This window comes from Gopherus flavomarginatus, chromosome 13, assembly GCF_025201925.1.
Source record: "Gopherus flavomarginatus isolate rGopFla2 chromosome 13, rGopFla2.mat.asm, whole genome shotgun sequence".
Lineage (NCBI taxonomy): Eukaryota > Metazoa > Chordata > Testudines > Testudinidae > Gopherus > Gopherus flavomarginatus.
In genome coordinates, this window is record NC_066629.1 from 1,211,080 (window position 1) to 1,225,410 (window position 14,331).

Here is a 14,331-nt window from a genome sequence, read left to right on the forward strand (position 1 = left end):
ACTGTGCCATTAATTTCCTTCATGTACTAAGGCCTAGAGCTGGGCCTTGTCATCTGCAGGGCACTTGTACTTAAGCTCTGCCAGCCTACTGCACGTGGTGAAGTTGTACTGCAGGTGCTGACATGCTGTGAATTAGAAGACAGGTGTATGACTAGGTAATCAGTCCTTCTAGCCAGCAGAAAGTACTGTCTCTCAGCTCTTTTCGGGGTGGGGGCACAATGTTGGTGTGCGCCAAATCATCTGGGCAGGTTCCAGCATGGCCTTGTTTGTAGAAAGGGCCACATGCACTCTCTCTGTGGCTGAAGGATGTCCAGAAGACTATGTTGGGGGTTCCAGAATTCCTGCAGTGGAATTTTTAAGTTGGTAGCCACTCTGCAAAAGTTCTTGGTACTGCCGGTGGTCATCCGGTGGAGATAGCAGCATCTGGTGACAAGGAGGCTTCATTTGGAACTGGTAGTACTGATTACCCGTCTTCCTCCTCGTATACCAACAGAGCTGGTTGGCAGGAGTGAAAGGATCCTTGCAATGGCGCTGGATGTCTGTGGTACAGGTCCCATGGGCTCCAGTAGGGTCAGAATGAGGGGTCCATCCATCTGGGAGAGCCCACAGGGAAGTGGTACCAGGCTTCTCAGGAGGCAGGGGGAGGGGGAGGAGAGGAGAATGTCATAGTCAAGCAGATCAGGGTGTTTCAGCTGCATGTCTGGGCTCCTACACAGCAGTGGAGATGTTGATGGGGCTACATCCTGAGACTTCTGAGTTGGATAATGGTTCTGTCAGAAACAGCAGGACTATCAGTACTGGAGGGCTCGGTCCAATGGATGGAAAGGGGCCTCTCCTACAGCAGGAACAGCAGTTCATCCTCAGCTGTGGGGACATTTCAAAAAATGGACAGGACCATGAGGAGTGGACACTGCAGGTACAGCAGGAATACCTCCTCTGGCATTAGGCAAGTCTCTACATCCTGAGTCCATGGGTGCCCATTGAGATTCCAAAGGGACCTGAGTCAGCGTGCTGGTGAGGCAGCACTGATGGAGCATCCAGAGCTATGCTTGTAGACTGATGCTCTACGTATCCCAGCACTGAGGTCACCACTGCTACCAACAGATCCTGCTTCTTCTTTGCTTTACCCTCCAGGCAGGGGGGAGGGGAAGGGGGACTTCAGCATTGGTTGCACTGGATCCAAGTGCAGCATCTCACCTGACATAGTACAGGTAGGGGAGGGAACTAATCTCTTATCAACAGTCCACTGGTACTATTATGCCCATGAGTATTTTTTTACTCTTGTGGTGGGGATTGTCCTTAGGCTTCAGTGCCAGCAGCTCCACACAATGGCTCGTGCTCAGAGGGGCACTACATAGCAGTGGAGGCAGTCTCCTTGGCCAGGATCTGAGTGCACCAGGGACCTCATTACCGCTTCGATATGGAATTCGCAGAGATGGGGCTCATGGGCTACTCTAGTTCTGGGTAGGAAGACCTTACAGATGCTGCACTTCACCAAAATGTGTGCCTCAATCAGGCAGTAGAGGCACTATGAATTCTTATCGCTAATAGAAAATTAATGAGCGTGAGACAGTTCTTGAAGCCTGGGATCCTTGGCATCGTCCCCACATGACCAGGGATTGTGTCCCTTAACCAGGGAGGATGTTTGATACTAAACTACACTATGAAAATGACAAAAAAATATTTACACATGTGCACCCATGTGTGGAATACACATAGGGATCATCACTCGAAGAAACTGTTGCTTTCTGGGTCGGAAACAGCACAATGCCAAAAAAAGTGAACATCATTGATAATACATCTTTCTCTATCTTCCATATGCTTGCATCTTAACAGCAATACATTCCATCACAGAAATTAAAGAGATGAAGAAAAGCTACAAGACAACACAATCGTGAACAGAATGGCTCAAAGCAGTAAATATATACGAAATGTATATGGAATTTATGGTTCACTGAGATCAAATAGAGGCCACATATATCTTTTTTACAAGACAAAAGCATTGCTTTTATACTTATCACTTATTTTCTAAAATCCCTTACAGTTTTAACAACTTTTAAGCTTTCGGATCCATTGAGTACTACTAAATTTGTGACATCATTTTTCTAAACAGTACTAAACAGCTCAAGTCAAAACTCAACGATTTGGTAAAATCCAGATCAAGTGAGGCGACTAACATTTCAAGTAGACAAAACACTTTGGAGGCAGAGGAAAAGAAAAGTATCAAAATTGAAGATAGGAACCATCCTGCTCAAGAGGAAGAAAAGAAAGCATGGGAGAGATTTAAATGGCTAATTCTTGAGAGAGGGGCTTGAGGGACTTACAGAGCAATTTCACCAAATCACCTAACAAATAATAGCAATAAAGCACTATATGTTAAGGCTTAGACAGTAATAGACTATTCTGGAGTCCACACAGACAAGCGGAGGCAGGAACAGAGCTCAGTAATACATCAAGACTTGATCAGACACTGCATTCCTGAGGAACAGATGGTAAATATTGATAACTCATTTTTAACACTTTCCCAGGTTAAAAGCAGCAACTAAACAAACTAGCACTTGAGAAAGTCAAGCACTTATCACAGCCAGTTCGAAAACTGAAGTAGGATTCCTGATATAAGACAGGACTTTGGAGAAGATTCCGTTGTCTGACAATACACGGTCATACTTTAACTCCACCAATATTTAAGGACATCTCACTTTATTGCTCAACTCAAGGGTTCCCAAGTTCATACCTACCAAAAACCTTCCCCTTTGACTACAGGTTAAAGTAAAAATGTAGCATGTGTCAAGTCTAAACTCAAATTGTGTATTGTTCTTCATGTTACTATAGTCCTGGAGACTTTCTACCCACACAACATCTGTTTCATGGGTATTCCACAATGCACCATCTAGCCACAATCATGCCCTTCTCTGTCCTTACAACAAACAATTGCTTCATATTCAACTATTTTTCAAGGTGCCCCATTCTTCCCCTCACCCACAGAGCTCTACAGTTGACAAGCAATTCTTTTGTGCAGTACTTAACATGGAACGCTTTACTCATTCAGCCTTTTAAATTAATTCTTTATGGAAGAAAAATAACCGAGGAACTAGAAACATGTCGCTTCAAATCCAAGCTGTAGAAAGTAGCATCCCATATTTCACAGAAGCAGTTCTAGGACTTACTGTGCTGGAATAACTGGGAGACAAATATCAACTCAAAAAAATTCATTCTGGAGCTATGTTACAGTCATTGTCACACCAAACATGTTCCTGTGATTAAAACTAACATTATTGCTTAAAATGTTTAATGGTGATATATTATTCAGCTATTTTCAGGAATTTTTCCATCATCAAATCTTTTTAGTTTGCTTAAGTACAGCTGGTCTTTTTTACAAGAATGCTGTTACTGCCAAAAGCAAAATTACTTACAGAACAGAAACAATGCATCATTTCACCTCAGATTGGTGAGGGTTTGTCTATACTTTTTTCTTCCATGCATAGAATCAGAGAATATCAGGGTTGGAAGGGACCTCAGGAGATATCTAGTCCAACCCCCTGCTCAAAGCAGGACCAACCCCCAACTGAATCATCCTAGCCAGGGTTTTGTCAAGCCTGACCTTAAAAACCTCTAAGGAAGGAGATTCCACCACCTCCCTAAGGAACCCATTCCAGTGCTTCACCACCCTTCTAGTGAAATAGTGTTTTCTAGTATCCAACCTAAACCTCCCCCACTGCAACTTGAGACCATTGCTCCTTGTTCTGTCATCTGCTACCACTGAGAACAGCCGAGCTCCATCCTTTTTGGAACCCCCCTTCAGTCTAGTCTGTGAAAATAAGAAATGGCCATGGCCAAACTTTTTAACAAACAACTGCCTTCATAGAATCATAGAATATCAGGGTTGGAAGGGACCTCAGGAGGAATCTAGTCTAACCCCCTGCTCAAAGCAGAACCAATCCTCAACTAAATCATCTCAGCCAGGGCTTTGTCAAGCATGCCTGTATCTCTAATCATTAGAGTTTTAGCTACAATTACTAATTTGTAAGTAAACAAAACTCATTTTAACCACTGTTAATGGCATTAATATCAAAGAGAAAACATAAGAATATGGATTAGTAAGATAAGGCCCCAGTTAAGTTTTTACTTCAACCATCTTAAATACCTCATTTTTTGGAAAAAATGAATTACTTCATATTTGTTAGACTACCCTCCCTAATCTTTTAATGAGCCATTACATTTCTTTTTAAAACAGTACGTAGCAATTTACTTATTTCACCATCAACAGCCTTTCTATAGTCATTTAGTATCTCATCAGATCAATACACCTGAAACATCCTGAACAGAGTTCCCTTAAATTACATATTGATTTTTCCATTTAAGTCGACAGCTACATTATTTATTCCAAATTTCAGAACAAGTTTTGTTGTTTTTTGCCTTTAGTTGAATTGTTTCTAAAATTTAAGAAAGCTTCTAAATAAAAATGCTTGAATTTTTCCCATTCACGTGCAGTTTATTTTAAACATACAAGAATGTGAACGTTTATTTTTAATTAACTGCACTATTTTAGCACACATTTGTCAAACATTTGAAGTAGCAACAATTTCATCTCAGCCTATTGTGACCCAACAAAGAATCTCTTCACTCAGCAAGCAGTGCCCAGCATATTAATTCCATCACTCAATGTTTATTTTCTCCTTCTTGCACTTAAGGCCTGACCAACTTTTTTTTTAAAAAATGCACACACTATTCTCATCTTTTGGATTATTTGACAGAGTGCCTGGATCTTCTCATTTAAAATACATAAGTTGTCCCCAAATTACTATGAATGACTTTGAATCAAAAGGTTTGTAGTCCTCTTGTGGATGTGGCTACGTCAACCAAAAAACATCATGAATCAACTAATACTGCATTACAACACCTGCTCTGTGTTGTCTTCTAGGCCAGCCAAGAGGATTGTTAAAGAAAATTTGAGACAGAAGAATAAATTATATAATTCTGTAAGTCACAGCATTAAGAAACTCAATCACTTCCTTACGATGCTGGAGCCCGCTAACAATATTTGAAACATCTGTCAAACCCCACTACTGAACTTTCAGTACACAGCAGGAAGGTAAACACGGCCAATCATTATGTGGCAAGATATGGTGCTGTAGATTCAGACCCCAGCTTGCCACACACAATGTCTCCATGTAGCCAAGTCCTATGAAGTTTGTTCAGCTTTTTGTGGAGGTTTTGGGGGTAAAATAATCAAATATAAAATTAAGAAGCAAACATACCCAATACAGTTACAGTCGTTGATGACTCAGTATTTCCTAGTGGGAATGTAACTGCTTTGCATACATATTCTCCTGAATCAGAGAAGCTGATATTGTGTAGGATGATGGTTGCATCAGTAAGTGAGTTGTTCTTAAATGACACTCTTCCTTGGTATTCTCCTTGAGGAGCAAACCCATCTTCAGGATGAAGAACAGCAATGGTCTGTTTACTTTTACCATGTATCTTCTCCCATGAGATTTGTATTATTGTTCCACTTATTTCAATCATGCATTTCAGGGTGACATTCTTCCCCCAAACTGCCGTTACATGTCGCTCAACAACTGGTTTAGCCAAGACAGCTAAAAACAAAGAAATGTTATGATAGTTGAGTTTCAAAGTTAGTAGCAAATCTAAAGGCACGTATTTACCTTTAGCTGTAATTTCACAAAGCCATCACTCCATGTCTGACCTCTCAGTCCTCATCCTCAAAGAAAACCTGTATAACACCTTCAAAAGATGAGCCTGGAATTTAAATTCCTAACTCTGGAGGACACTAAAAAGCATGGACTTAAATACACTAGTTTAATGGCTTATTAGGACAATATGTAACACACCCTAACCCTAACCTTCCATTGCCCTGGAACAGCAGAGGCGTTAATTGCACACTTCATTTGAAGTGGTCTCCTACAGCATGTGTGAATCACTTATGCTTAACAACGTATCACATCTTGTATTTAGCTTGGACACTCTGATTACCTTCCTCAGACTTGAAGAAGAGCTCTACAAAGTTCAAAAGCTTGTCCTGGTCACCAACAGAAGTAGGTCCAATAAAAGATATGATCTCACCTACCTTGTCTCCCTCTGTTTCCTATGTAGGTACTTATAAACTGTGATCAAGTCACCTCTTAAACTCTTTGTTAAGGTAAACAGACTGAGCTTCCTGAATTTCTCACAATAAGGCATATTTTCCAATCTGTTAATAACTCTTGTGCCCCTTCTCTGAATCCTCTCCAATTTATCAGTTTACCCAATTTGCGTCCTTCTTGAATTGTGGACACTAGAACCAGATGCAATATTCCAGGAGCAATTGCACCAATGCCAAATACAGAGGGAACATAACTCTTCTACTCGATTTTCCTCTCTTTATACATCCAAAGATCATATTAGCCTTTTTAGCCACAGTACTGCACTTAGAGCTAATGTTCATTTGTTATCACTCCTGAGTCTTTTAGAATCACTGCTTCTTAGGATAGACTTTCCCATCTTGTAAGAATGGCCAACATCCTCTGTTTCTAGATATACGGCCTTACATTTGGCCGTATTAAAAGGTACATTTTTTTTGTTTGCAACCAGCTTCCAAAGCAATTCAGATTGCTTTGTATTAGCAACCTGTCCTCTTCATTATTTACCACTCCTCAATTTTTTGTGTCATCCGCAACCTTTATAAGTGCTGAGTTTATGTTTTCTTCCAAGTCATTGATAAAAATGTTAAACAGCATAGGACCAAGTACCAATCCCTAAGGGAGGCCACTTGAAACACATCTGCTCGGTAATGATTCTCCCCTTACAACTAAATTTGGAGATCTATCGGTTAGCCAGCTTTTAATTCATTTAGTGTGTCCCGAGTTTATTTTGTATTGTTCTAGTTTCTTACTCAAAATATTGCCTGGTGCCATGTCAAACATCTTACAGAAGTCTAAGGACATTACATCAACACTATTATCATCATTAAACAAACTTGCAATTTCATCAAAAATTTCTCATCATATTGTCTCATTGCTTCCTAGCACTCCCATATCTGTCTGTATTCATCAATCTTATACTTAGATTATAAACTCTTTGGGGGCAGAGACCATCTTTTTTTGTTCTGTGTTTGCACAGTGGGGTCCTGGTCCATGACTAGGGCTCCGAAGTGCTATGGTAAGACAAATAAAGAATAGTATCATTTGCTTTTCTGTGACAACATTTCTTCCCCTTTTTTCTAATTCCTCTGCCCTTTTGGGTATATATATACACACAAATCCCCACATTTACTCACGGTCCACAGATGTCTGTCAAATTCTGTGCAATTGGAAAAGTAAACATCCAAAGGCAGAATGTGGCCCGTGGTAAGTTTCTGAAGAAACACATTAATTAAATTCTAGGAAAGAGAATGATCTTCCCTATAATTTGAAGGAAAGGGTTTGCTTTTTGTCTCTGTTGTATGGAATATACAGAGTGTAAATAATTCAATGATAAAGTACAGGAGTTTCTAAAGGAAAGAACATTTTTGATTATGGAAACATACAAAGATCAATGAAGACTGCTTCTTTTGAATATGTCATTTGAAGTGCTTTGAAATGTAATGTCATTTGCTTAGCAAATATCTTGTACAACTGTAAAGTAGAAATTCATTATGTCAACAAAATGGATAATTGGGAGGGGGGCAGTTAGATCTCTTTACCACCTTGGTCAGTGTTTTTATTTTGGGGCTCAGGTTAGAGTAAGTTTCTTGGGCTTCCTTCTCAGTAAAGGGAAAAGTAAAAAGGTATCACATCTTCGGGAAAACTAGCACATACAAATAAAAAAGCCTACATCAGCTGACATATTTACAGATTTAAAAACTATGTAAGCTTCTCCTCTACAGGAGGCAGATACAGGCAACGACTGAAACGGAAATTCTTGCACCAGACTGACAAGTGCAAATATTCCTTTTGAAGAAACAAGCTTCAAAGTGTTACATTTCTGATGCACAAAAGGCCAGGAGTTCTAGCTTTTGGAGTTTTGTATTGAAGACAGATATTAAAGCCCAGCTAGCCTACCAGAGCGCTTGCCATTCCGCCTCTGGCTACATTCACAGGTTCCATGTTCAGCACAGCGAGGGTGGTAGGCTCTTTGACTGCAGGCTGGTCCAGTCCAACCTTTTTCGCAATGACATGTTCCACCCATGCAAACACCATGAGAGCCACAGTCCACAGGACAGATTTCTGTATTTAAAAGGAGGGATGGGAGAAAAAGAGAGAAAGAATGAGAGGGGAACACACATTAATTAGCAGCGTTACATTTTAATTCAACATATGAAGGAGAAAAGAAAATCTTTGAACATTAAATCAAAGGAATTTACTGCTAAAAGCATTTTCAGGTAGGATCCAAGAGAATATGGAATATGAAATTTGATCTCTGCTAATGCTTAATTAGTTACCCAGTTGACTTAGTAATGCCTAAGTCTCCACAGGTCTTCTGTCAGTTAGCTCTCAGTAATTCTCAATTATATTTTTTGCGAGGACTTATTTTTTAAGGGTTACCATTTGTAGCTTAGATTATATGCATTTAATCCCACTAGAATTTCCTGCATAGTTTTAGTGACTAAATGTACCATGTACCTTGCAGGTTATTTACATTATAGGCAAAAATCTACAATTGAACAAAAGTTCAATTTAGCAAAGGGGATTTTTTCCTTGTTCTCAGACTGAGACTAAAATTCAGATTCTGATCTAAATTATAATAATTCCATATATTAATCTGAATTTATACCAAAGTATCTAAGAAAAGCGACTGGCCTTAAATGTGCTAAGTTTTGACCGTGAAGAAAGCCTTACCTGTTAGAACTGTTGGCCCAATCATGCAGTCCTTATTCAGGCAAAATTTTCATTAACTTAAGTCTGGAGTTTTGCCTGAACGAGATCTACAGGACTGGCCCCTCCAAGCACCTAAAAATACATTTTTCAAATGGAAATACACCTCTACCTCAATATAACGCTGTCCTCGGGAGCAAAAAATCTTATCGTGTTATAGGTGAAACTGCGTTATATTGAACTTGATTTTTATCCGTTGGAGTGCACAGCCCTGCCCACTCCGGAGTGCTGCTTTACCGTGTTATATCCAAATTCGTGTTATATCAGGTGGTGTTATAACGGAGTAGAGGTGTATTTCTGGATGCATCATTAACACAGTTCTAAATATGTAGATGAATATCTCAGTACAGATCTTAAGTGCAGAAGGTACATATAACATTTTGTTCTTTTCTTTGAACCACCACCAAAAACAAATGCCTTCAATTAATATCTGAGTGAAGAAACTGTGTGATTTTCAAATATTTATGAAAGGTCATTTGTTCTGAATGTTTCACTCATGATATATGGCCTGATCCTGTTCCCACGACAGTCAATAGAAAGACTTAGCTTCAATGGCAGCTGGATCAGGTTCTTACACATGTGGAAGTAGAGCAAGAGTCAGACTAGCTGTAACCCTAATAACGTGAGATTTGTGGAACTGAGGATTGTGTGAGGCAAATGGGAAAGAAATAGGTGAGAAGTTGTTGCGACCTTGTGTCGATAACGAGGAATGTAGACTAGCGTCTAAATAGAAGTGAGAAAAATAAGATATCAAGATAGCCTATGTATAAACAAAATGCAGCTGTTGCTTATTATTGTCTGTAACAAGAAGTATAAATGCTTGCTGGAATTGTTTACCTGGAGAGAGACCTGCCTAGGAGGGGGAAACCCTGTGTCTTGGCGCACTCCCTCCCTCTATGCAATTGCTTGAAATAATAAAGTATCTGACTTTGCTGCACCCAACCAAAAAGTAAGAACTAAGTTTTTCTCTGACACACAGTAATGCAAGATTATGTATCAACTTATAAAATATTCGAGTTTTACACATTAGGAATGTTTTTAATCCTTACCATTTGAGCAATCTACACCTGTCCAATTAGGGTCACAAGTGCAGGTATCACTTTCTTGAAGGTACATCCCATGACCAGAGCACTGGTCTGGATACATTGTCTTCAGCATTTCACAGTTACTACCACACCATTCTGGATTACAGTGGCACCTTCCATGGACACACACACCATGACTGGAACAGGCCGGGTCTAAGCAATCAGCTGGAGAGAAAAAAAGATACTCTTTAATATGTAATTATTAACAATTACAATAGCAGCAATTATCATCCAAGGATTTTAAGCACTTCCTGAATTAATTAAAAAACTCATGTGAGGTAAGCAGCACTACACTCATTTAACAACAAACAGTAAATGGGGATACAAGGCGATGAGGCAAATCACAATGTTATGTAATGAGTCAGTGGAAGAACAGAGAGTAGAACTCATGAGTCCTGAGGTGGCCTCTAGCCCACCTGCTTTATAATTATAACTGGAGATATATCAATCTTCTAGAACTTGAAGGGACCTTGAAAGGTCATTGAGTCCAGCCCCCTGCCTTTACTAGCAGGACCAATTTTTGCTCCAGATCCCTAAGTGGCCCCCTCAAGGATTGAGCTCACAACCCTGGATTTAGCAGTCCAATGCTCAAATCACTGAGCTAACCCTCCCCCCCAAATCTTTAATCACAAGATAATAAGCACTATCTGATCAAATAAATAAAAAAAATCAATATATAACTAACAGAATGCAACTTCTAATCCATTTTTGCTATCATATTGGTCATTTTCTTTGTAGTACATGAGATCATCAAATGAAATTGTAAGGATTCATGTTCATATGAGTAACTGGTTTAATGACATTCTGGGGATAACGGACACAAACCTCGAAGTCATTGATGTAGCTGAGACTCTTGCAAGGATTTGTAATTTTACCGAATTACACTAAGATTCACTTGAGTTTTCAGGCTATTGCTCTCCGTTTCCCTAATCACAGAGTAACAAAATCTTGGATTCTCTACAACAAGCAGTATCAGCTGACCTGATCCACTACTACTGAGTTCTGAAAGCTATATAGGACCCTCAACCTGTTTGAGAAATCAATGAGTTGGGTATTCTCTATCCCTCTGAATTCACTTTAATGTGCTTTAGATGACGAGATTTAATTTAGCAATTTGACTCAATAAAACTTTACACTTGTAGGGTCAATGGTCTGAAAATTTAATTCCAGAGAATTAATTGCATTACTTTGTATGTGGAGATCAATAAAATCAATTTGATTGAGGAAGGGAAATGGTGCTATTTCCTCCTAAAAAAAATAAATAGAAAATGACTTCCACTTTACAGCACCCCAGAATGAATACGTATACATCTCTAAAATACAAAAAAAAGCATAATTTTTCAATGTGTTGCATTTGAATCAGCATTTTCAACTGTGAAGTCTTTATAAAAATGTTGGTGGGAAAGACCATATGCAATAGAGTAACAATTTCTTCTACAATGTGAAATATCACGATGTCTGATCTAACAGTCAGCTTTTCTTGTGCTTCCCTGTTAGCTGACGTCAGACAGATAAAATCAATCTAGTTTTAATAAGCTGAAATTATCAGACAAAACCTGCTGAAAGCAAAATATCTAGCAACCAGAATATTTTAGGATGCTTAATATAAGGTGGACAATTTGCCAGCACATGGCTTCACTGGGCCAGATTTTCAGCTGGTGCAAATTGACATGGCTCCAGTGAAATCAATAGTGTTATGCTGATTTACATCAGCTGAAAAATCTGACCCACTATGCTGTAATCTGACATTTTAGAAACATTACCAGTGATGAGCTGCCAAAATCTTAACAACTGGCTTCCTCCTCATCCCACACGGGGGTCGTGGCCCACCCCCGCTCCCCGGGGCTCCTGTGCCATCCACCCTCCTGTGTTCCTTGATGCCCCCGCCAGGACCCCTGCCCTCTCCACCCCCTTACCTGTCTCCTGACTGCCCCCTGCCGCCGATCCAACCCCTTCTCTCATTCCTGATGGCCCCTGCCCATCCAACCATCCCTTCTCCCTGCCCCCTGACTGCCTCCCACTACCCCATCCAAACCCCGCTCCTTCCTGACTGCTCCCATGGGACCCTTGCCCCCATTCAACCCCCGTTCCCTGCCCTCTGATGGCTCCGACCCCTATCCACCCCCCCTGAACTCCTCTGCCCTCTATCCAACCCCTCCCAACTCCCTGCCCCCTTACCGCGCTGCCTGGAGGTGGCTGGTGGTGCTACAGCCACGCCGCCTGGCTGGAGCCGGGCCACGCTGCCGCCACAGAGTGCCTGGAGCACCGGGTTAGGCCAAGCTCGGAGCCCCCCTGCTTCCCACAGATCAGCTGTTCAAGTGGGAGGCCTGGGTGGGTGGAGAAGCAAGTGGTAGCTTCGCACTCAGGCCCAGGGAGGTGGAGGCAGAGTGGAGGTGAGCTGGAGCAGGAAATGGTTCCCCTGTGCACCCACCCCACGGGCTACCTGCTGCGGCACGGGCGGCCTCCCTGCCCCAGCTCACCTCAGCTCTGTCTCCGCCTCGCTGGGCCTGAACGCGAAGCCGCCGCCCCGTTTCTCTGCCCTCCCAGGCTTCCCGCATGAACAGCTGATTAGTGGGAAGCGGGGGGGGGGGGCTGCAAACTCGGCATGGGGGAAGCGGGATGGAGAGTTCAGGGAGGAGGCCAGGGTGGACCGGAGGTGAGCTGGAGTGGGAAGCGGTTCCCCTGCACGCCCTCACCCCCCAGGTTACCTGCTGTGGCATGGGCAGCCCCCCATCCCAGCTCACCTCGGCTCCATCTTCGCCTCGCCAGGCCTGAGTGCGAAGTCGCCACCCCACTTCTCCACCCTCCCAGGCTCCACTTTTGGATAATGTATTCAGCGGGACCAGCCGCTCCCCCTGTTCCCCCCCAGCTACGCTCCTAGGTCACTTCAACTTACTGGTTGTTAAATTTAGAAACCCGCACAGGACAAAGAATTCTAAAAGGGCTTCTAAATTTAACAACCGGTTCCCGTGAACCAGCTCCAGCTCACCACTGGCCATTACCGTAGATGCCTGGATAAATATTTCATTTACCTTCTTCACAGTTTTCTCCTTTGTACCCAGAGTTGCAGGCACAAGAACCCATGATACAGATCCCACGGCCCCCACATTGAAGATCAGTACACTGGGTGGCAGGCACATCACACTCTGTACCCTTCCAACCGCTGAAACAGAGACAGCGCCCTTTGGAATACTGCCCGTTGCCACTACACAATACTGGGCAGGCTGCCGTGAAATAAAACACAACAGAAGAATTAACAAAACTATTTTCAAAATCAAGCTTTGGGTAAAAAGAGAAACATGTATGAAACAAGTTGCATGCCAGTTTCTTTTCCTTAGTGGATTAGTAATGACTCGTCTTTCTGCAGTTTATTTATTTTAAAGTAAGAAAAGAATTTGGCTCAGATACCTCTTGAACAATCAGGGCCTAGAAATCCAGGAAAACAATGGCATGATTCAGAAACACACTCTCCATTTCCATGGCAATTTCAGTGGCTTTCCATTCAGGGCCGGCTTTAGGAAGTACGGGGCCCGATCTAACAGTTTCGATGGGGCCCCGGCAAGGATGACAAAAAACCCCAAACCTATGGGGCTTGTGCTCACTGAGCGCTGCTCCAAGTCTTCAGCGGCAATTCAGCGGTGGGTCCTTGGGTTTGAGCACTGGCCTGCTAAACCCAGGCTTGTGAGTTCAATCCTTGAGGGGGCCATTTAGCGATCAGGGGCAAAAATCTGTCTGGGGACTGGTCTTGCTTTGAGCAGGGGGTCGGACTAGCTGGCCTTCTGAGGTCCCTTCCAACCCTGATATTCTATGATTCACTCACTCTGGGTCTTTGGCAACACTGAAGGACCAGCTGCCGAAGACCTGGAGCGCCACTGGGTAAGTAAAAATTAAGAAGGTGTCTCTAGCCAGGGAAGGGATTCTTGGCCACTTCCTCCCCGGGTAGCCCTGTCACGGGGCCCGATTCGGGAGAATCGATGGAATCGGCCTAAGGCCAGCCCTGATTCCACTATAGACTCTGAAAGAAAGAGTAAGAACAAAAATTCATCCAGACCTCTACCATAATACTAAAGTACAACAGAAGGTGTCTATCATCTCATTCTAAACCACTAGTGACTGACAGCAAATTAAGGTACTTACAGAACCATGTATGTTGCTTTATTTAGTGATTGCAAGTAAAGAGTGGCTAATTTCCTGTAATTAATGCTTGTGGTATCCTATTACACTTTGTTAGAACAAGAAGCTCAAGATTTAAACAGTAACATGATAGTTACTTTACGCTCATAATACTGCCTAATGCCACTTATGAACATGTCAAAAAAGCATCGTCCTTTGTGAACCACACATCATGGGAGGCTTTCATACTTCAATTACTGATCTATGAAAATACATTTTCT

General features: G+C 42.0%; 1 protein-coding gene across 1 annotated transcript in view; it reads right to left on the reverse strand.

The window, feature by feature from the left end:
• Nucleotides 1-13,418, reverse strand: part of LOC127033791 (nectin-3-like) — a gene marked incomplete at its 5' end in the record, with an annotated part of 120,804 nt that extends 107,386 nt beyond the window's left edge. The window contains 5 exons of the mRNA XM_050921976.1: nt 5,259-5,597; nt 8,040-8,204; nt 9,902-10,102; nt 12,970-13,161; nt 13,346-13,418. Of these exons, the coding sequence (XP_050777933.1) occupies nt 5,259-5,597; nt 8,040-8,204; nt 9,902-10,102; nt 12,970-13,161; nt 13,346-13,418 (970 nt within the window). The remainder of the gene's footprint in view (nt 1-5,258; nt 5,598-8,039; nt 8,205-9,901; nt 10,103-12,969; nt 13,162-13,345) is intronic.
• Between the last annotated feature and the right edge of the window lie 913 nt (nt 13,419-14,331).